Source organism: Lipotes vexillifer, unplaced genomic scaffold, assembly GCF_000442215.2.
Source record: "Lipotes vexillifer unplaced genomic scaffold, Lipotes_vexillifer_v1.1 scaffold371, whole genome shotgun sequence".
Classification (NCBI taxonomy): Eukaryota; Metazoa; Chordata; class Mammalia; order Artiodactyla; family Lipotidae; genus Lipotes; species Lipotes vexillifer.
In genome coordinates, this window is record NW_006786304.1 from 1425551 (window position 1) to 1448585 (window position 23035).

General features: G+C 53.7%; 1 protein-coding gene across 1 annotated transcript in view; it reads left to right on the top strand.

The window, feature by feature from the left end:
• The first annotated feature begins 8624 nt into the window (after positions 1-8624).
• Positions 8625-23035, top strand: part of EML2 (EMAP like 2) — a 21994-nt gene continuing 7583 nt past the window's right edge. Inside the window, exons 1-12 of the mRNA XM_007458678.1 lie at positions 8625-8796; positions 11369-11587; positions 11680-11803; positions 11988-12092; positions 13994-14022; positions 14230-14359; positions 17593-17742; positions 18440-18509; positions 18610-18720; positions 19769-19864; positions 20752-20886; positions 21763-21862. Of these exons, the coding sequence (XP_007458740.1) occupies positions 8625-8796; positions 11369-11587; positions 11680-11803; positions 11988-12092; positions 13994-14022; positions 14230-14359; positions 17593-17742; positions 18440-18509; positions 18610-18720; positions 19769-19864; positions 20752-20886; positions 21763-21862 (1441 nt within the window). The remainder of the gene's footprint in view (positions 8797-11368; positions 11588-11679; positions 11804-11987; positions 12093-13993; positions 14023-14229; positions 14360-17592; positions 17743-18439; positions 18510-18609; positions 18721-19768; positions 19865-20751; positions 20887-21762; positions 21863-23035) is intronic.

Consider the following 23035-nt stretch of genomic DNA (forward strand, 5'->3'; position numbering starts at 1 on the left):
GGGAAAGGGGAAAGCAAGGAGGATCTCGGTTGGAGCCCCAGAAAGACACAGAGTCACAGAGGCATGAGACAAATATAGAGACTGAGAGACACAGAGACAGACAGGATGAGACACACAGCAAGAGACCAGAAACCAAAAGACAGAGGAAGACAGAGACAAAAATGTGGGCTAGGAGACAAAGAGGAGATAGAGACGTGGAGAGAGAATACAGAGAATGGGAGAAAGAGGCAGAGATACAGAGCTATCTAAAGGCTAAACAGAGATTGTGAGACTTGGAGACAGAGGTGCTGAGAGACAGACAGAAGGAGGATATAGACTGTGGGCACAGAGAGGCGGAGGGACAAAAGCACAGGCTAAGAAATGCAGAAAGAGGGACCCAGAGACTTGAGGGGGACGTGTTGCAGGGGGAATGGACTGGGATGGGGGGAGCCCTCACCTGTCCCCAGCCCTCCTCTCGATCACTTGCTTCTGACGCTGCTGCCTCCACTGCCTCGCCTGGGCTCTGGAAGAGGTGACAGCCTGGGGTGGTGGGAGGGGGCGGGGCCAGGGCGGGCCAAGGAACAGGAAGGGGGAGCTCGGGGCAGAGAGCCAGCATAGGGGGCCAGTTGCGTGTGAGTGTCACAGCCACTCGGGGTCACGTGGGAGAACAGTCACTGTCATCATCCTGAGGAGCCCCCCTCCCAGGGTACACAGCCTCTCACATTGTCCCACCCGTCCCACTCAGCTACTGCACACGGAGTCGCAGTCACACACAGTGTCACGCACAATCCCATACACCCAGCCGCAGGGAGGCATGACACAGAATCTCACACACTGTTCCTCACAGAACATGTTCTTCATGTTCATTCACAGTCCTACAATCCAGCGTCACACCCAGAGACCCAAAGTCTCGCCCCCACAGGCTGACAGTCATTCGCAGTGACACAGCCACATACCTGGGGCGTGGACTCCTCCGCTCACACGAAACACAATCACAGCTTCCCACAGTCCCAGTGACACAGTGTCCATCACACACACATTCACACCATCACTAGGTCACATCACAAACACTGTCTGTCTCCCCCCACTGGCCTATGTGCCCCATGAGGACAGGGCCAGGGCATCTCAGTCACCACTGGGTCCCCAGCATCACTCAGCACAGGTTGGGGCATAGAGCAGAGGCTCAAAGAATGATGGTCGACGAAATAAAGGCAGACAGTTATACGGTTCCTCACGCAGTCATACAATCCTTTAATGACGTGATCTGAAGGTAACACACAATGTTACACAACTCCACCCATTAACACGCTCACACATCGAGTCACACACTTCACAAAATCACCTACAGAGTCCACAGTCATATTCCAACAACACACATTCCCCCAGTGTCACTAAGGCACACTCTCATGAGCTCCTGGTGTCACATTGTCACACTGTCATCCTCAGTCACATCCAGTGCTAAGGTCATACAAACATACAACTCTCCATCACAGCCTCACCCGCACTCACAAGTCACATACAGTCACACACAGTCACACAGTTTTCCACAGGATCACACATCATCATCCCATGATCACACACAAACCCATAGCCTCACGTGATCTGGTCACCGTCACCACTGAATCACACGCCCCCTCACAATCTCCACTTTCAGTCTCTTCCTTTGCTCTGAAATGCAGAGAATATTTGGCTTAGAAACTGCGTCCTGGCTCTCAGCACTCTCTTCCCCCTTTAATACAAATCACCAATTCCTGCACGTTAATCATACTAGTAACATTCATGAGCACACACTCCCTGGGGAGCTGTGAGGTAAATGGGACAGAGGTGAGTCTGCCCATTTTGCAGAGGAGAAACTGAGGCCCAGAGGCCCCGGGAGGGGCAGGGAGTAAGGGTGGCATGAGATCCAGCACCAGAGGCTAAAAGGAGACCAGTCTGGGGGAGGGGGGTTGACATGGGGTGGGTCCTGGCTTCCTGACCTCCAGCTGGCCTCCCTGCTCTCTGCCCCACATTCCTGGCGCCTTCTGGGTCCTGGGAAAGGCTCAGTTGAAGTGGAGAGGGGAGGGGTCTGAGATTGCCCGGCACCTCGGGAAGAGGCTGGAGTTGGGAGGGAGTCTCTTCTTGGCCTCAAGAGGGCCTGGGGGTCACTTGCTAGGGATGGGAAGGTGGGGGGAGGCTGGAAAGTGGGAGGAGAGAGGCTGGGGGCAGGAGGGGGAAGCAGGGGAGAGGAACTGAGGTGGTGAGAGAGACAGGAAAAGAAACCAAGGACCAAGAAAAACCAGAGACAGGCAGAGAAAGGCAGAGACAGGAAGAGGCAGAGACGACAGAGACCAAGAGAGACAGACAGTGAGAAAGAAATAGAAAAGTACAGAACAGTAGAGAGAAATACCGAGAGAGAGAGTGAGAGAATACAAAACAAAACAGGGGAGAGAAAACAGGGACCAAGGGAGGGAGAAAGACAGAGAGAGAATAGATACAAATTGGAAGATGGAGATGGGGAGGGGTGGAGGGAGAGAGAGCCTGGAAGACGGGGGCCCTGAGGAGAGTTAACGAAGGCAGGAGCCGGGAGATGAGCAGCCTACTGGGGCTCAGAGCCCCTCGCCCCTCCCTCATCAAGTCCCTCTGGGAAAACACAGGGCAGAACAGAGCACTGGGTGGGGGGTGGGTGTGAAGGACAGGAGGGGTGATGCCTGGGTCCCCGACTGGACCCCTGCCCATCTGAGCCCTCCTGAGGGCTTTTACAGTCTCCCAGGGTCTGGGGAGGAGGCACCAGGGCCACAGCGGTGGCCACAGGGGCCCTCCCCCAGCCCCACGCTCAGCGCTTCTGGAAACTGCAGGCAGAGAAGCAGCCCTGCCCTGTCCCCCTGTTCTTCTCTCTCTATCATCCATCTCTCTCCACGCCATCTCCTCTCTCCTCGGTCTGAATCTCTCCTTTCTCCTTTCCTCTAAGCCCGCACTCAGTTTGTCTGTCTTCTGCTCTTGTCGGCTAGACTGTCTTTTCTCTTCCCTCCAGGTTCCCTTTCGCCCCCTCCTCATCTCTCTTGCTCACTCCATTCTCCAGGTCAGTCTCTTCTTGCCTGTCTTGAAGCTTTCTCCTTTCTCATCCCTCTTTTCCTATCTCCTCTCAGGGTGTCTGTCTGTTTTTCTCTCTCCATGTCCCCTGGACCCGGGTCTCCAGGCTGTTGTTCCCTCCAGCCCAGGACTGACCAGGCAGTGCTCCCCCCACCTCAGGATGAAGCTGGGGGACCTGTGCCTCCCCCCATGGGGCTGCCTGGCCAAGAAGATCCTGTGGGGAGCAGGCAGGGGCCTGGAGTGCCGGCAGATGGTGCAGGAGAAATGAGGCAGAGAGAGATGGGGAGAGGGGGGCCCCATAGGGACTGAGGCCAGAAATGGGAGGCCAAGATAGCCCCCTGGGGACTGCGAAGAGACAAGGCCTGAAAGACAGAAACCCAGAGACACACACACACACACACACACACACACACACACACACACACAGGATCCAGAGAAAGACAGGAACCCAGAGACAGAGATCCAGAGATGGGGGCCTAGAGAGACCAACACAAAAAACATGGGACTCAAGAGAGAGACGGAGACAAAGAGGGACATGAGACCCAGAAAGACAGAGACAAGACCCGAAGAGAGACTGAGACATAGAGACATAATACCAAGAGAGACACAGAGACGTGGAGAAACCTAGGGATGGAAACCCAAAGAGAGAGAGAGAGAGTAAAAGGACAGAGAAAGAGACTCAGAGAGAGGAGACCTGAGAGACAGAGACCCAGAGACAGGTATCAGAGCGATAATCAGAGACAGAGATGAAGAAACGGTCCAGAGAGACAGAGAGACTTGGAACACAGATAAATGAGGATGGGGATAAACTCTCAAAGACACAATCAGATAGAGATGAGACAGAGATGAGGCCTGGCTCCCCTCACCCTCTTCCAGGAGCGGGGGTGCTTCCCCTGACCCTGCCTCTCCCCCCTCACTGCCCCCCACCCTCCCGCAGCACGTCCCCAGTCTCCATAGCAACCTTCCCAGATCCTGAGGGCAAATATTGTCCTGGGCAGAAGCAGCGGGGCTGTGTTGACATAATCTCTTGCTGGTGGGCAGAGGGCTCCAGGGAACCAAGAGGCCAGGATGGGAGGGCAGGAGAGCAGAGGGGCTCTCCGCTGGGGCCCCAAAGACAGCTCCCACCTGCCACCACCTCCAGATCAAGGTGCAATGCTCCCTGCCCTGGGAGGAGCCTCTGAGACATTCAAACCTGGAGCCCTGGCTTCCCCCTGGTGGTGGTGGGCCATCCCTCAAGCCCATTTTCTAGCATCACGGAGAGCAGGCTGGCATTTTCCTCCTGGTTTGTACTTATTTTATTTTGTTTTATATTATATTTATTTTTTAATTTTATTTTTTTGGCCGCACCACGCGACTTGTGGGATCTTAGCTCTCCGACCAGGGATCGAACCCGTGCCCTCGGCAGTGAAAGCGTGGAGTCCTAACCACTGGACTGCCAGAGAAGTCCCCTTTCCTGGTTTTTAGAATCTGGCTCTTCCTCCCTCTCCTCCCAGCCCCTACTCCGAACCAGGACCCTTCTCTCCTTGTTCTGCTGCCCCAGTCGTGTCGCTCTCCTCTCCATCCATCCCCCAACCTCCCCAGAGCAGCCAGGCAGTGAGAGTGGTTCTGCTAAAGCACAAACCTGTCCCTGTCCCTCTCCTGCTCAGAACCTGCCATGGCTCCCTCAGGCTCCTCTCACAGCCTTCCAGGCCTTTGCTGAGCTCTCCAGCCTTCTCTCCATCACTTCCCGACTCTTCAAACCCTTTCCAGCCCCCCAACCTCGGTTCCAGCAGTTTTTTCTGCCTCAAATACCTCCACACAATTTTGGTCAAGTCTTCCAAGCCCACCTCAAAATTAGCTCAGTCACTCAACAAATAATGATTTCTTCTCCTGAACCATGAGCTCTGCGAGGGCAGAGCTGGGGCTGTCTCAGTCACTACTGGGTCCCCAGCATCACCCAACACGGGTTCGGCACAGAGCTGGATTCAATTTACTTCATTGGGTATTTGTTATGTATCAGGCCCTGGGCTTGGTGATGCTGGGGGCCTGGATGTCCAAGATAGCCCTTGCCCTGCCCTCATGGAGCTCCCAGCCCAGGTATAGACTTAGGGAGACAGACTAACAGAAGGAGAGGTAGAAAGAGAAACACAAAGAAAGAAAGAGTCAGAAAGACAGAGGAAAGGGACTTCCCTGGCAGTGCAGTGGTTGAGACTCCATAATTCCACTGCAGGGGCTATGGGTTCGATCCCTGTTCGGGGAACTAAGATCCTGCATGCCACGGGGCATGGTCAAAAAAAAAAAATAGGCTGAGAAAAAATCAGTCCAAAATCAGGCTAATTAATAATAATGATTGTACCATATATTGGGCATTTTACATATATGTATCTCACTTGATCCTCATAACAGACCTGTAGGAGAGGCATTTTCATTTCCATTTTCCAGAAGAAGAAACTGAGGCTCAGAGAGGGGCAGTAACTTGCTCAAGGTGACGTAACTCATAAGTGATGCATCAAGGACCCAATTTCCAGACAGAGACATAAAGAGAGACAGAGACAGAGATGAGAGAGAAAAGCAGCTGGAAACCTAGAGGCAGAGAGAAAAGACAAAGCATGACGGTGAGCCCTGCTCGCACTCCCCTGGCAAAGCTGCCCCCTCCCCCCTCCTGTCACCCGGGCCTTTAACATCTCCCTGAGAAAGCACTTGTAATAAAACTAGCTCCATTAGCCTTACCCAAAACCCACTGTGCCGAGCAGCACTTAACAGGCATGAGCTCACTGAAGCTGCTCTCCTCCCCTGGGAAGTGGGCGGTGGGATGACTCCCATTTGGCAGAGAAGGAAAAGCCAAGCTATTGGGCCAAGGTCACTGTGCGCACACAGAGCAAGGACCGACTCATCTTTGTGTGTCACCTGCCCCAACAACCCACCAGCCTAAACTCCTCCCCCTGTGGTTCCTTCATTCACAACCTGGTTGCACTTCCCACCCCCAACACACAAGAGCCTTCAGGTTCTGAACTCCCTTGGGCTCCCACAGGCCTCTGGGGACACTCCGGTAACAGCCCTTAGCACATTGCAGCCTGCTGCACACTGTTCTGTATGTAGGAGTCTGATTTCCCCTCTCCTAGAATTGGAGCTCAGGGAGGTGGAGGGCGGGAGAAATGGGAGTTTGGGAAGCAGGAAATCTGAGTTCCTGCATTGTTTCTATCAGTAACACAGTTAGCTGTGATCGTAGAAGGACAATGGCCCACGTCTATTTTGGTCATCACTTGGAACCCGTTATTGATCTTATATAGTAGGTTTCACTGAGAAATGAATAGCAGTTGCTGTCATTTATGTGTGCCTACTGTGTGCCAGGCACTGTTCTCATGTGTGATTTACATAGGCGGCCTCACTAGGGCTTATGGAGGATACAGTGACAAACCGCCAACATCTGCCCACAATCTTCGAGGTCCTGCAAGATCTGCAGGCCCATTACCTCTCTGACCTCATCGACCTCCTGCTCTCCTCCTCCTCCACAGCTCCATCCTCACCGGTCTTCTTGTTGCCCCAGGAATACGCCAAACTCATACTTACCTCTGGACCTTTGCACTTACTCTTCCCTCTGCGTGGGAAGCTACTTCCTGCCCCGCCCCACCCCGCAACCCGGCCTTGTGTGACTGCTTCCTTCTTGTCATTTACATCTCAGCTCAAATGTCATTTCCTCAGAAAGACTTTCGCTGGCCCCACGCTCTCTAAATTAGCCTCACCCTCCCATCCCTGACCATATCACTCTATCTTATCTCTGTAATGCCAGGAGCTGAAATTATCTTACCAGCTCTGTGCCTGTTTCTTTATCTGTAAAATGGTGACGAAAATAACTGAGTTCTTGGCACATAGTAAGTGCTCAATAAATGTTAGCTATTACTATTTACTTGTTTTCTGTATTGTGGTTTACTTCCTCCACAAGCTGCACAGTCCACGAGGGCAAACTCTGGGGCTGACTCGCTTATCGCTGAAACTCCAGCACTTAGAACAGAGCTTGGCACATAATAGGCACTCAGTAAACATATTTATTTATTTATTTAATTTTTATTTATTTTTGTCTGCGTTGGGTCTTCGTTGCTGCACGCGGGCTTTCTCTAGCTGTGGAGAGCAGGGGCTACTCTTCGCGAGGGCTTCTCGTGGCGGTGGCTTCTTTTGTTGTGAGGTTGTAGGTGCGTGGGCTTCAGTAGTTGTGGCATGCAGGCTCAGTAGTTGTGGCTCGCAGTCTCTAGAGCACAGGCTCAGTAGTTGTGGCACGCTGGCTTAGCTGCTCCATGGCATGTGTGCTCTTCCCAGACCAGGGATCAAACACGTGACCCCTGCATTGGCAGGCGGATTCTCAATCACTGCACCACCAGGAAAGTCCCAAATTTTTCAAATGAATGAAAGAAGTAGGCACGATATGACCCCCCACTTTCCAGCTGTGGAAACTGAGGCTCAAGGTCGCAATCAGAAACTGGTGGAGTCAGGATTCAAACCCAGGCCAATTTGGTTCCAAAGCCCTGGGTTTCCAAGGCCTGCTTGTGTCCAGAGGCAAATCTCTTCTGCTTTGGGCTCACTTTCCACCGCTATAAAGCATGTTCTGGGTCATTTCTAGGTGCTGACCCTCAATGGAGACTTGGAGAAGGTGGTCCAGTATTCTTTAAGTCCATTGTCAGCGTTTCTACCCTCCCCTCTTCCCCCAACTTCGGAGCCGCCTCCGACTGACACCGCCAGCCATCCAGGCATCACAGCTGGGCCTTTGTCAAAACCCGGACTGGATAACAAGGTTGTGGGAGATGAACGCTGTAGGGGAGGAGCTAAGGGCCTGGGGCGGCCAATAGGAAAGTGGAAGGAAAGGTTAGGGAGGGACTAACAGACTTGGGGGTAGGTGAATAAACTTAAGGGGCGGAGCCAATCCTATAAGGAGGCCGAGTCAAGGGCTCTGGGCCAAGCACCATCGCCCTGAGATGCTTAGGGGGCGGTGCCAAAAGCCCTGGGGGCGGGAATAGGACTTTAACTCCCCCCTCAGGATTCTGGGGGTGGAGCTAAGAGCCCTGGGGGCGGGCGTAGATAGAATAAACAAGAGTTCTAAGAAATGAGCTAGAATAAGAGTTCCAGGGCGGAGCTAGTGGATATCTGTGCGGATTTGAGACTCTAGGGTCAGGCTCTAGTCTTGCAAGGTGGCTTCTCGAAAATCCAGTAAAAGATCAGGGAGGTTTGCGGGGTGTGGGGTGTCTTCTTCCACGGGGTGTGGGGTATCTTCCTCTAAGAGCCGGGGGCTATGCTTCGGGCTGAAAAGCAGAGAAGGCCCCGCCCCTTCCAAACCTTCTGCACCCTTATTGGCGGAGGGGGCCTGCGCGACAGGCTCTCATTGGTCCTGAACAGGCGGGGGTGTCTAGAGAGAATACGCGCCTGTTGTGGGCGGGACCAGACAGTATCGAGGGGGATCTCGGCTCAGCCAATCCGAGCCCGAAGATTGTGTTGGGGGGCCTGGCAGGGGGGGTTCCGACCCCCCCCCCCTTTCTGGGCATCCTGGGGGATGACCCCGGTGCCAGGCCCGGCGTCGGCCGCCTGATGCCGGGCGGGCCGAGCCGGGGATGCTGGAACGAAGGGCGTTGCTATGGCAACGGGAGGCAGGACCTGCGGGGGGAGCCCAGGCCCGAGCTGGGGCCGGGGGGGCTGGCGGTGGCTGTGGCGGGGCGATGGCGGAGCGCGGCCCGGCCTTCTGCGGCCTCTACGACACGTCATCCCTGCTTCAATACTGCAACGGTGAGACCCCTCCTCAGTTCCGACCCTGGCCCCGCCCAGGGCTGGACCTATCTCCTTCTGCCCCAACCTCCTCCTTCCAAGTCCCCATCCTGGCCCCTTGCTGAAGATTCCCCTTTCTCCCCTAGCAGGACCCTGACCCCAGAGTCTCCCTGATCCCCAAAGCCCTGATCCCAGTCCCCCACCCTCTTCAACCCTCCCCTTTTTCGGAGGTGGCTGAACTGAGAGAAAGGAGCAGAACCTCAGGAGCTTGGGGCAGAAGCCGGGGAGGCCTGGAGGTCTGGAACTCTGCCTTCCCTATCCCCTCTCAATCCTCTGGGACCCTCCCCCTTCTCCCTAGCAGAGGGACAGATTAGGGGGAGAGTGGGATTTGGTGTTGGCTTGTGGGCTGGATGTGGGACTGGGTAGGATGACCAGAGGACTTTGCTTTGACTATACCCCCGAAATCCTCAGGCCCCGCCCCTCCCACCCATTAGGACTCATCCCTTCTCCCTAGACAAATGGGTACAATACAAGAAAGGTCACTGTGGGTGTCAGGCCCAGATGAGGGAAGCTGGAGGCAGAGGGGAGGAGGGAGGGATGGGAGAAGTGGGAAGTGGGGGCTGGTTTCCGGGCAGAAGTGCTGAAGGTGGGGGAATGGTCAGGAGGGAGCAGAGGACTTGAGTCATGGTGGGTGGAGGGTGGGAAGGCCAAGGCCTCAGAATGCAGCTGGCTCTCTGGATGGGGGTTGAAGGGCCAAGGTGAAAGCTCCCCCATTTCACTCAGGGGCCCTGAGAAGGAACTGTCTTCCATTTGGAGGCTCACTCCCCTGGGCACACAGCCCAGTGTCAGGGACCACTGGAGTTGGCAGAGCTCCAGAATGCTTATTTTGTCTCCTCTGCCCCTCTAAGAGGCAGGCTGACAGGGTGCCTAAGCCTGGGGTCATGTACCTGTTCTGCTGCTGAAAGGCTGTGTGTCCATGAACACGCAAATTCATCTCTCTAGGTCTCAGTCCCCTTCCACCTTCTTGCCTCCTAAAATGGGTATAATACTACAGCTGCTAGAGCTGCTGGGAGCACTGGGTACCATAATAACAGTTAATTATATTCTGGATTTACTGAGCACAAAACCAGAGCCAGGTGAGGTGCTAAGTGTTTTGCATGAAGAGTGCCTGCCACGTGTAAGCTCCCTATAACAGATCTCATTTGGGGGGGTAGTATTATTAATGGTAGGTAAGAGGGGTCTTGGCACAAGGAGGTGACCAGGCCCTCCTGCACCTCACCTATTGGCTGTTTGACCTTTGGTGATCTCTGCACACTCCCCAACCTCCGTCCTTAGTTTCCTCTTTTGCAAAACGTTTTGCCAACGGGACCCTGAGATTCCTCCTCTTAAGAGTTCCAAGTCCTGACAGCTCTCTCCCTCAGACCTCGGGAGGCCCCCACCTTCCAATGCAGGTCCAGGCATCCGACCAGAGAGGAGCTGGGTGGGGGGGCAGGGCGGGCAAGGCCAGGCAGGCGATTGGGCGGCGGGGGTTGAGGGGGAGGGAGGGAAGGGATAGACGGCTGCACTGCGGAGCCCAGCGGACGGGCGGGGCGGCCTACGGACAGGGGATGGCAGGTGCTACTTCCACGCCCGGTTCCTGTTAATGGTGCCACCCTTACTTCTACCCGCCTGGGAGCCAGGGCTTTCTTGGTTGTTGCCAGCAATGAGTCTGGGTATGAGTGGTCTGGGAGGGAGGGAGGGGGGAGGGGGGACCACCTTGGTCCTATGCCCCTCCCACTTCGGGAAAAATGGGCGGGGTGGGGGGGCCCGCGGGAGATGGAGGAGTTGCACCCATGGCCTAGAGGGGAGAGGGAGAGCCGAATCAGGGGCATGGGGTACATAAGCCAAATAAAGGAGGGGAATAGACGGGAGAAGCTCGGGTCGGGGAAGAGAGCTTGGGTGTCAGATCCCCGCGGGTATCTCCCTTCCGTGGGTCTCGGGTCTTGGATGCGCTGCCTGCAACTCCCAAATCTGCCATCAGGGGCCGCAGAAACTCTATCCTTGCAGCAGGCTCGTGTGTCGAACCCCTTGGTGAGGAGGGAATGCGAAGGCGAGGGACCAGGCACGACCTTTACGGCTTGGCAAGTCTTAGAAACAGAGAGGGAATGTTAGTACCCGCGATAAAATCTTGATATTTGTCAGAGAATATTGGGAATCAATTCTAGAATGTTGGTGTCACCAGGGAAAAGTTGGTGCCATCCTTAAAATGTTGATATGACTCATATGTATTTAGCATCTTAGTCATAGAATCTTAAAACCAGAGTCGAGAGGCTCTTGATTCGCAGTCTCTTAGGTTAGAGAGGAAGGGACTTCCCTAAGGTCACGCCTCCAGGGCGCTGCAGCAGAGAGGAGTGTGCGGACAAGGGCTGAGAGCTATGGGGATTTCCTTCCCCTTTTCTTGGCCCACATCCAAGCGTCCCAGCCCCAGGTTACTGGAGAGGAAGGGGGCGTGGCTGGCCCCAGGGTTAGACCAGGGAAGGCTGGAGGGACATCTCGCCTCGGGCGTTGTAGCTCCTGGGTGGCCCCCCGCAGCCAGCGCTCCCTTGCTTTCCAGATGACAATTTGTCGGGCACGAGCGGGATGGAGGTGGACGACCGCGTGTCGGCGCTGGAGCAGCGGCTGCAGCTGCAGGAAGACGAACTGGCAGTCCTAAAGGCCGCGCTGGCTGACGCGCTGCGTCGCCTGCGGGCATGCGAGGAGCAAGGCGCTGCTCTGCGCGCGCGGGGCACCCCCAAGGGCCGGGCGCCTCCGCGCCTAGGCACCACAGCCTCGGGTATCTTCACTAAACTGGAGGGGTGAGATGGGAGGGACTGGGGCCAGGACCTCACACTCACCCCCTTCTGTCCTCTAACCCCATTCCTCTAGTGTGTCAGCTCTTGAAAGGCCTTCCCACTAGGACGCCCCTCAATGGCTCGGGACCCCCGCGGCGCGTGGGCGGCTATGCCACGTCCCCATCCTCCCCCAAAAAGGAGGCGACCTCCGGGCGCAGGTAAGTCACAGAAGCCAGGATCCCCAGTTTCCTCCAAGACCTCGGAGGCTGTTTATATGGAAACGGATGGACTCATATGTCCGAACACCAGCAGTGGAAGGTCCGGGGAAGTTCTTGCTCGCTTCCGGCACTCGCCTGCTGGCCTCGCGGGCTCTGCCCCTACCTACGTGCTCTCTATTCGCAGTGCCCGCCGTTACTTGTCACCAGAGCGCCTCGCCTCAGTGCGCCGCGAGGACCCCCGCAGCCGCACCACATCCTCTAGCAGCAATTGTAGCGCCAAAAAGGAAGGGTAGGTGTCCGAAGCGGGGTCGTGACACAACGGGTGGGGCCAGGACCCCAGTTAGGCTTGGAAAAGGATGGGGAATTTAGGGTAATGCCCCAGGCCACGAGGTGATAACCTAAAGCGCGGTCATCTAGTTCAGAATGCGGAAACAGTGCCGGAGGCTCGGAGAGACCAATCTTGAGATAGCGTGGTTGAACTGGGAGGCATGGAAACGCGGAACCAACATGGAGGGGCGTGGTCAAAGCATTAAGGGGCTGGACTAGAACCTAGGAGACGTGGATGATTAGCGTCTCTTGGATGAGCCGGAATAGAAGTTAGGGAGGAGCCAGGTTTGTGGGCGTGGCTATTAAGGTAAAGGGGAGAGTCCCTATTGAGTCTCAGAGATGTAGCCAGGGCAGGACCCTCAGAGGAGTTTCTGCAGGAAATGGGGTAATCAGAGGGAGTGAAGTGATTGGAATTTGAGGGTGTGGCCAGAGGGTTAGCCAGGGCAGAATCAGAACCTGGGGTGGGCGTAATGGGCTAAGACCAGGTGCCGTAGTGTCCGTTGCAAGAAGCTGGGCGGAGGGGGGCCTGGGGCGCTGCCAGGTGGAAATGGGCGTGGTTTGAAAGTTGGGCGTGGTCATATGTGGGCGTGGGCAGATATCAGTAGGCTTGAAGGGACTCTAGGTGAAAGTGGTCATGGTCTGAAGTTTAACCGGACCTGAGGAGGGTAGGCCGTTCCATGGGGAGCTGTCAGTTCAGGGGCAGGATCGGAAGGAGAGGTGTGTATGATCAGAATGTTGGGCGTGGTCAAGTTCCCAGAGCCCGGGCCACACTGAAGGTCTGGGCGGTGTAAAAACCTGAGTGTGGAGTCCTGATGCAGTGGGCGTGGTCAGGGCTTGGCGGGGCCGGACTAAGGCAGGACCAGAGTCAAAAATCACACATTTCAACCTCACTGAAATAATGGCAAACACGTACAGAAGCTATGTGCCAGGCACCACGCAAGGCATGTGACATGAATTAACTAATTTAAGCTTCGCAATCACCCGGGAGGTATGTATTTTTATTATCCCCAATTTAAAAGTGAAGAAATCGAGGCAAGAGGTTTGGCAACTTGTCCACACTGCTAGGAACTGGCAGAGCTGGGGTTTGAACTCAGGCAGACACGTCCCCGAGTCCATGTTCTCAAAAAACACTCTCCTTCCCCCCAAAAAAAGAGCCTGGTATCAGGACCCACAGCCAGGGACCTGAGACCCAGTGTGACCCTCGGCTACGGGGTTGGCAGTGGAGGGCGGGGCAGGGCGCGGCGGCGTGGGCGCCTCCCAGGGCCGGAAGCGGCGGAGCCGGTCCCGGCTCCACCCCCGGCCCCGAAGCTTCGCCAGCCGCCGCCATGAGTAGCTTTGGAGCTGGGTGAGACTCTCTCGCACACACCCCTCCTCCTCGCGCTACCGGGATCTGGATCCCAGGTTTCCCCCTTCTCCGGGGACCCAGACCCGCGGGCATCACCACCTTCCGTCAGCAAAGGGAGTTGGAGACACGCCCCTTCCCTTAAACCTTCACCTCTTCCCTCTCTGCTTGAAGTTTGGGGCTCTGTGGGACTGGGGGTGGGGAGCGTTGGGAGAACCGTGCTGATTAGGTGGGAGGGGTACCTGTGACGCTCCTCTTCCAGGATCTCGTCCCTGCCACTTCGTGCTGTTTGATCTTTGGCGATCACTGCCTCTCTGGGCCTGTGTCTTAGGCTCTGCAAGATCAACCGAGCAAAGCACACGGCCTGCAGAGAGGCAGCGCTCCGCTCCTTACTCGGCCCCCATTTTTCATCAAAGACCTCCGGGGAGCGCTGGGGTGGGGAAGTGGTTTCTCCCAATTTCTGACTTGCCTGCTAATTAGGGCTTTCTTTCTTTTCTTTTTTTTTTCCCCTTTCCTGACAGCAAAACCAAAGAAGTTATCTTCAGCATGGGTAAGTAGGGAGAATGGGAGGGGCTTCCTGGGGTGAGAAGCCAGAGCTGGAGGTCAGGAAGCCTGGCTACCGGCTGGGCCTTTGCCTCTTTGGCCTCATTTTCCCCACCTCTAGTAATTAAAAAAGTAAAAAAGTGAAGTCGGAAGGGGAAAGGAAACAGGGTTGGGGGCTGGTGTCGGCACCTGACCTCTGGGGGTGTTCTGGCAGAGGAGGGCTCCGTGAAAATGTTCCTGAGGGGCCGCCCTGTGCCCATGCTGATCCCCGACGAGCTGGCACCCAGCTACAGCCTGGATACACGCTCCGAGCTGCCTTCCCGCCGTCTCAAGCTGGACTGGGTGTATCCTTTTGCTTTAATCTCTTCCTCCCACTTCTCCCAACCCGCCCGCCCCCAGCCTGGAAGGGACCAGAGCCTTTCTGGTGTGGGACTTCAGCTGGAGGGAGGGTCTTTGTCCTGAAGGTGGGACTTTCCAGGCCTCTGTGGCTTTAGGGGTCAGGAAGAACTGGAGTCTGGAGGGAGCAGAGGAAGGCAGGTTAGCTGACATGACCTTTTAGGATTCATTCAAGGAGCAAATGTTTGCTGAGCGCCCTCCATCTGTCAGATCCTCGTCTACATGTGGGCTGTGTTCCCTGAGTTCACCTTCTAAAGTGAGGGAGACCGAAGACAGTCTGGGAATACAGTAAACTAAGCCCAAGTGAGAGGAGTAACTGGGTTTCTCTGAGGAGAGGGCATTTGAGCTGAGAATCGAACATTGAGGGGCCAGCCTAGGAAGAACAGAGGGCACGGCAGGTCTAAGGGCTCTGCGGTCAGAGTGAGCTTGGTGTATTTGAGAAATGGAAGAAGTTGATAATGGTTAAGAACCCTGTCTTTGGAGCCTGGCAGAAATGGGTTGATACCCCAGCCCAGCCTCTGGCTGGCTACGTGACCCTGGACAAGTCACCTTGCCATTCTGTGCCTCAGTTGCCTCCTCTGAAAAATGGGTGTTGTGATCTCAGATTCATAAGGCTGTGAAACAATGTGCTCATCATATGGGCCCCATAAACAGAGATTGATTAAAATAAAAACTAATCATTATTGAGCACTTATTATATGCCAGGCACTGTTCAAAGCTCTTTCAAGTATAAATACGTTGAATAATATGATCCTTCTCTTTTGTAGGACTGAGAATATATTTTTACAACAAGTGGCTTCCGAGAGCTCTCTGAGGCCTGCAGGTTGGGAACTATTACCCTTTCTTTCCAGATGAGGAAACTGAGGTCAAGAGAGGGGACCAAGCAGGAAGAAAAACAAATATATTAGCGTATATATGTGGAACCTAGAAAAATGGTACAAATGAACCGGTTTGCAGGGCAGAAATAGAGACACAGACATAGAGAACAAACATATGGACACCAAGGGGGGAGGGGGCTGGTGGGATGAATTGGGAGATTGGGATTGACATATATAGACTAATATGTATAAAATAGATAACTAATAAGAACCTGCTGTATAAAAAAATAAATAAAATAAAATTCAAAGAAAAAAAAAAAAGAGAGAGGGGATATCAAGCCCTGTTCTAGGGAGTCAGCAGATCTGAGGCAAGAACTCTGATTCTGAGCCCCAGGCTTTTCCCAAAATGCAGACTGGGGCTTAGGATCAGCATCTTAGGGACCCAGTCCCCGTCTTCCTCTCTTGGCTTTGGTTTCTGCCTGCTGTATAAAAATAAATAAAATAAAATTCAAAGAAAAAAAAAAAAAGAGAGAGGGGATATCAAGCCCTGTTCTAGGGAGTCAGCAGATCTGAGGCAAGAACTCTGATTCTGAGCCCCAGGCTTTTCCCAAAATGCAGACTGGGGCTTAGGATCAGCATCTTAGGGACCCAGTCCCCGTCTTCCTCTCTTGGCTTTGGTTTCTGCTGTGGAGAAGGGAGGAATGTGGGAGCTCAGAGCCTCTTTAAGGCAGCTGGAAATATTCACGGGAATCAAAGAATACCATGCTGTCATGTCAAGCTGGGCTTGATAAGTGAGCATCAGAAGAAAAGCAGTTGAGACAGCAACAGTCAGTATAGGCCTCATTCCCCAGCCCCAAATGGCCGCAGGGTGACGCAGTTTCTGTGAGGTCAGGATACACATCGACATTCATTCAAATGTTTCCTGAACATTCTGGGGCTAAGGGCTGGATTCCAACAGTCCCCAAATCACAGCCCAGGGTGGGGACAGAATCCGTGACAATGAGAACTCAGGCTGGGATGGGAGAACCCAGAGAGGGCAGCTGACCCAGCCTGGGCATCAGGGAAGGCTTCTCAGAGGAGGAGCTGTCGAAGAGAACAGAACAGCCCAGTCTTGGCCGCCGTGGAACTGATAGTCTCATTAAGAAATAGGTGACGTTAACAAATTGATCAGATAAGTTGGATGAGTCTAGCGGGAGGAAGTGAGCCTGAAGCTTGATCTGAGGACAGGGCAGCTGAGAAGGGTGGCAGGTAGCGTGTGCTAGGCAAAGGGAAAGGTTAGTGCCAAGACCTGGGTGACAGTAGTGATCTTAGTGTTTTGAGAAACTCCAAGGTCAGAGAGCGAAGGAGGGCAGAAGCCCTGCTAAGGCCAGGGAGGGGCAAACCAGGTCAGTGGAGGAGCTTGGGCTTTGTCTTAGGGGAACTGGGGAGCCACAGAAAGTTCTGAACAGAGGAGAGTCACATTCCTTCAACAAATATTGAACTCATATGTCTGCTGTGTACCAGGCCCTGATCTGGGCACAAGGGGTACATCAGTAAACAAAATGGACAGAGGTCCCTGCCCTCCTGGAGCAGTCACTGTAGTTCTGGAGACACAAAATAAATTAAACAGATAACGTGTGGGATGCTGACTGAATGTACTGCAGGAATATGAAGAGGGAGGGGGATGGGGGCAGTTGAGGGTGTGTGAGTTTGCAGGTTTTTTGTTTGTTTGTGTTTGGCCGTGGCGCGACTTGTGGGATCTTAGTTCCCCAACCAAGTATTGAGCCCAGGCCCCGGAAGTGAAAGCGCTGAGTCCTAACCACTGGACTGCCAGGGAATTCCAGTTTGCAGTGTTAAACAGCTGGGAACTATTTGGGAGAGGCTTGGGAAGGCCTCTCCAAGGAGCTGACAGTTGGGTAGAGACCTGAAGGAGGTGCGGGAGCCATGGAGAGATGGGGAAGAGGCCCCTGTCTGTCTCCCAGCTTTTGGTGGCTACTGGCAACCCTTGGGGTTCTTTGGCTTATAGTTGCTTTATTCCAATCTCTGTCTTCACACTGCCTTCTCCCACCCTGTGTTTGTGTCTTTTCTTCTCTGTCCCTTATAAGGACACTTGTTGCTGGAGTTAGGGCCCATCCAGATAATCCAGGATGATCTCGTCTTGAGATCCTTAACTACATCTGCAAAGACTCCTTTTCCAAGGAAGGTCACCTTCACACTTCCCAGGGGTTAATATTTTTGGTGGACATATTTTGGGGGGATACCATCATTCAACCTCCCACGGGGTAAGAGTGGAAACAGGAAAACCTAGCTCTGATGACCTTCATCTGGGAGTCAGCAGATGCAATGCAAAACAGGCTCTTTAACCGGCCCCTGGGCGCCTCCAGCTATGGCTACCGCGGCCGAGACTGCCGGGCCAACCTTTACCTGCTGCCCACAGGGGAGATAGTGTACTTTGTGGCCTCTGTGGCTGTGCTGTACAGTGTGGAGGAGCAGAGGCAGCGGCACTACCTGGGACACGATGATGACATCAAGTGGTGAGGCCTGGGAGGAAGATGCCAAATATTTCCTGCTTGGGACACTCTTAGGGGAGGTGGGTGGGGCCAGGCCTTCCCTGGCCAGCAGGCTGAATTCAGGGAGAAAAAAATGTGGATTGCTTATCAATACTTCAAATGTCGGTGAATTCACTCAGATGCCTGGATTTTTCACTTCTTTTGAAAACTTCAAGTGGGCACCCCAGACAATCCCACAGTGTGTTGGAGCCCTGTGGTGACAGCCCCTTTATTTTTTATTTTTTTATATTTGGCCTAACCTCACAGCATGTGGGATCTTAGTTCCCCAACCAGGGATCGAACCCATGCCCCCCGCAGTGGACGCGTGGAGTCTTAGCCACTGGACCGCCAAAGAAGTCCCTTTTATTTTATTTTATTTATTTTTGACAGCCCTTTTAAATGGGTGTGTTCTCCTGGCTGTTTGTGGTACAGGCTTGAGCCCTCTGGGCACTTGAGTTAGAGACCGCAGGCCTGAGTCCGGCTTCTGAGCCAGAGTACCCAGAAAGTATACCGCTATTGCTACTGAAGAGCTGAATCAGTGTTTATTGACTAAGTAACTCATTCAACCAAACTGTGGAATGAATAATCAGGCATCGCGACTGTGGCCTGCTGTGCGAGGGGTCCTGGCCTGCTGCGAGCACCCCCCTGCTGAGCCCTGTCCATCTGCCCTCTCTCTTCTCAGCCTGGCTGTCCACCCTGATATGGTCACCATCGCCACTGGACAGGTGGCAGGCACCACTAAGGAGGGGAAGGTAACAGAGTGGAGGGGGCAGGACCTGGAGACTGGGATGGAGTCGTGGGTGGGTCAGGAAGCTGGGCCCCCCAGGTAACTGGCCTCTCTCTTTCCCGCAGCCACTGCCGCCCCACGTGCGCGTCTGGGACTCCGTTTCCCTCTCCACCTTACACGTACTGGGCCTGGGGGTGTTTGACAGAGCTGTGTGCTGTGTGGGCTTTTCCAAATCTGTAAGTCCTGTGCCATGCCTCGCCTGCCCCGGGTGCCCCTTGGGGCTAGAGGCCACACCTTCATCATGGCGTCACAGGTGCTGGCCACGCCCCCTGGCCCTCCAGGTTGTGTGCCCACATTTGTGGCCTCACAGGCCTGCTCTATTAGCCCTTATGAGGGGACCATATGTCTTGATTGCTCCGCAGAGAAACTCCTCAGTGATCCTTTGCAGATCAGTTAACGCTTTCTGCATTATTTTTTCACACCACCTTTCATTCTGGAAGGGTCCTTATCCCTTAGGCATTTTAAGCCCTGTGTCTAGGGCAGCCCTGGCTCCTAGTACCATCCTAAGTGGGTGTTGGCAGGTATGGAGGAGATAAGCACAGAAGTCGAGAGTTAGCCTTTAGGAATTTGTACAGCAATTTGACGTTCACACAACATCCAAGTGTGTGAGTGGTGGGCTTTTTTTTTTTAAGTCACATTTTACATTTTTACTGTATTTTACCAGAGTATTGGCTGCAATGGATCAGGGAATAAAAAACAACCTGTCGTCCCATAGACAGTTTAAGAACCTCACAGGTTTTCTGAGACCTGAGGAGACACTTGAGAACTTTGGGGAAATAAAGCTATTTTGTTGCCAAAATGTGGGGGAAAGGAAAACTTTGCAAAATCAAAACTAACCTGCGCTTAACTACAGGTATAAAAAAGCAACATCGTCCCGACTTTATTAACTGTTTAACTTCATAGCCCTAAAAGTCATTCCATAGGAAAATGCAGATTAGAGGCTCTCAGTAAGAATTCCTGACCTCAGGCTACTTGCAGAGAAGTTGTAGCTGAGGGGAAATTAGAGGAAGTTCTTAGGGATGAGTCATTTCAAAAGGAAAATTATAAACAGCCTTTAAAATGTGTGTGGCCCTGAACAGGGAGTATATTTTCATGTGTTTCACATGACTTGGGTCAGGGCCTTTGAAACAGGCCTGAGTAGCTAATGCCCCAGTAGGCAAGGTGTTGGAGGGAGGGGGATCCTGCCCCTCCTGCCCCTCCCCCCATCCTCTCTCCTCTTCCTAGAATGGGGGCAACCTCCTCTGTGCGGTAGATGAGTCCAACGATCACATGCTTTCTGTGTGGGACTGGGCCAAGGAGACCAAGGTGGTAGATGGCAAGGTGAGGTAACCCTTCTTATCCCCTCTCCTTGGGGTCTCCCTGTGGGCTTGGCCAGATCTCAGTGTTCACAAGTTTGGAGTCAGACTCATGTTGAAGTCCTGGCTTTGCCATTTGCTGGCTGTGTGACTTCGGGCAAGTGGCTTGCCCTCTTGAAGCTTCAGTTGCCTCATCTATAAAATGGGGATAATAGTAGCATCTTCCTTGTAGGGGAAATTTGGCTTTGATGTTGGCATATGGGGTGGGCAAACCAGGCCCAACAGGAGGATTGGTACAAGGTGGCTGCTGGTTCTCCTGTCCTGCGATGTCCAAGACAGACCTTGACTTGCATCTCTGGGCAATAACCTGCTTTACAGATGAGGAACCTGAGGCATGGTAGAGGGGAGAGCTGCTTGCCCAAGGTCACGTGCTTATTCTGGGCTGGGGGCAAGAGACCTAGGATTGGGGCCCATGGTTTGGGGAAAGAGAAGTAGTTGAGAGGCTGGGCTCTCAGTGACTTGATTCTGGACACAACCTGGCTGTGTGTCCTTAGGCAAGTGAATTCCCCTCTCTGAGCCTCACTTCGTCATCTGTAATGGGAGGTGCTAATGAGCCTTACTTTACAGGGTGCTGTGGGGTTAAATGAGTTGATGGATGTTAAGTGCTTGGCACAGAGCTTGGTACAAAGTAAGGGCTCTCCTCGTGCCTGCCATTATGTTGATGAAGAAAACAGTAATGCTTCACTGGCTGGCCCTGCTTCCTGTACTTTAGTTTGCCCATAAAGGAGAGGTACAGGCAAGTTGGGTGTGCAAGCGCACAACCCACACAGCTGTACAGGGCAGTCCTGGGTTGGGTATCGTGGTCCTGATGGCTTTGAGGTCCTCATTCAGAATCTCCCCCACCCTCTAAAGTGCTCCAATGAGGCTGTGCTGGTGGCCACCTTCCACCCTACAGACCCCACCATGCTCATCACCTGCGGGAAATCCCACATCTACTTCTGGAACCTGGAGGGCGGCGGCATGAGCAAACGGCAGGGCCTCTTTGAGGTGAGTGCCAGGGGTACTGGGACAGGCTGGCCCTGAAGGAGGCTGGCAGGGACACCCAGGCAGACAAGAAGATACCCCAGGGGCTGGAGGTTGTAGGGATGTTGAGATACTGCCTGCTGGGGCCTCAGTTCCCTTATCCATACCAGTGGGGTGATCCACCTTAACTCTTTGAAGTCGTGAGGATTCAGTGGGATGAAGAGTATAGCGACTCCTAGCAGATAGTGGATGCTTAATAAATGGGTTGCTGCGGTTGTCAGTATTCTGGATAAACAGAGGTCAGAGGCTGACTGGCCGAGAGAGACAGAGAGAAACAGCAGGAAGCACAGGGCCTGGGAGAGAAGATGCAGGCACACCTCTGACAGGGCTCCTTTGCCTTTGGTGAGAGTTGGGGCTTCTACCCCAAAAGGGGAGGCCCTGAGAACACCAGGCTCAGATGGAGATGAAGATGGAGATATTGAGATGAGAAGAGGGTGGGGCGGGGCAGGGTGAGGGACCTAGAGACAGAAGAGGGGGCGGGAGGGAAGGAGAGGAGAGGGGCAGGGGCAGAGAAGGGGAGACCAGGGACAGAGAGAGAGGAATCCAAGTGGAAGACAGCAGGGGAACGAAGGACAGAGACTGGGACAGAAGTCAGGGAGGAGGGAGAGGAGGGAGGAAGTGGGTCCGGGGCGGGAAAGGGAGACAGTGCGGTCAGAAAGTGGACTGTAGGCGATGTGACACTCCGTGGAGGTGGGTTGGAGATGAGGATGCTCCCCACAGGGCCGCCCCCCAAAGCATGGAGGGCATCCCCTGGACCATTGTCCTGGGTGATGGGTGAGCTCTGGGAGGCCTCCCGGCTTCAGCGACCCTCTGACACCTTCCCCTTCTCCCCCACCTTAGAAACACGAGAAACCGAAGTACGTGCTGTGTGTGACCTTTTTGGAGGGTGGCGATGTGGTCACCGGGGACTCTGGGGGGAACCTCTATGTCTGGGGCAAAGGTCAGTGTCAGCCCCACCTGATTGGTTCCCCAACCCAGTCCTCCCTGACTCCCTTTGGCTTTGCGTCCCTTTCTCGGAGCATGCTGATGTGGAATGTACGATACAACAATACAAGCCATTACTTGTCCAATTCTAACACTTCCATCAAGGCTCAGCTCCAGTATCCCCACCTGCATGAAATCTTCACTTATTCCCTCCCCTTGTCCTCTGCAAATCCCACGGCAGCGATCAAGTTTGAAGTATAAATGAATGGGTTAACCTGGTGTGGATGGAGGGATGGATGGAGAGGTGGTTTGTTCCAGAGCAATGAATAAATGAATAAGTCAATGAATGAATGAAGCGTTTGTCCTACCCAGTGAATAGAAGAATGAGTAGATGGATATGCTGTCCTTCTTAATGGATGGGTGATTAGGTGAGTGAACAATTAAATATATGAATGGTTGTCCCCAGAACGGATGACTGTGTTAATAAATGACTAGATCCTTTCCCAGGCAGTGGATTACTGTAAAGTTACGAATGAATGAATGAATGAGTTTATTCAGTCATCAAACCACTTCCTGGAACAATCAATTCTTCATAACATGTTAATCCATTGGCTGAGGTAACCATTCATCTTGGGGTAGTGGGAGAGGAGTGGGTTTGGGAGTTGGGCAGGCTTTGGGTTCAGGTCTCAGCAGTGCTGTGTGCTCTCTATGTGGCCTTGGGAGAGTCATCTCCCTTCTGAGACTCAGTTGCCCCATCTGTAAAATGGGTATAATACTCTCTCCCTCATACGGTTGTTTTGAGCTTTTCTTGAGATTAGACAGCTGAGAATAAGCTCTGAATAATTGGCAGTGTGTCTTTCCCAGCAGACTCTAAGCTCTCTGAGGGTAGATACTTGGTCTGATTGGTTCCCATATCTCCAGTCCCACCACTGGGTCCAGCCCGCAGGGCTACAGGATGTTGGGTGGGTGGGTGGTTAGAAAGATAGGTCGACAAAAGGACGTATGTACACGTGGCACCACTTCTGAGCCTCGAAGGGTGGAATTGAAGAGAGTTGCTTTTTCTTCCTCTCCACTTAGTCCCTGCCCCAGTCTCTTCCCTGGTTCCCGGGCCTTCAGTCTTCTCCCCTCCAATTCAGTTTGTTCTGAGAACCAAATGTAAATCTGACCCTATCCTTCCCCTGCTGAACCC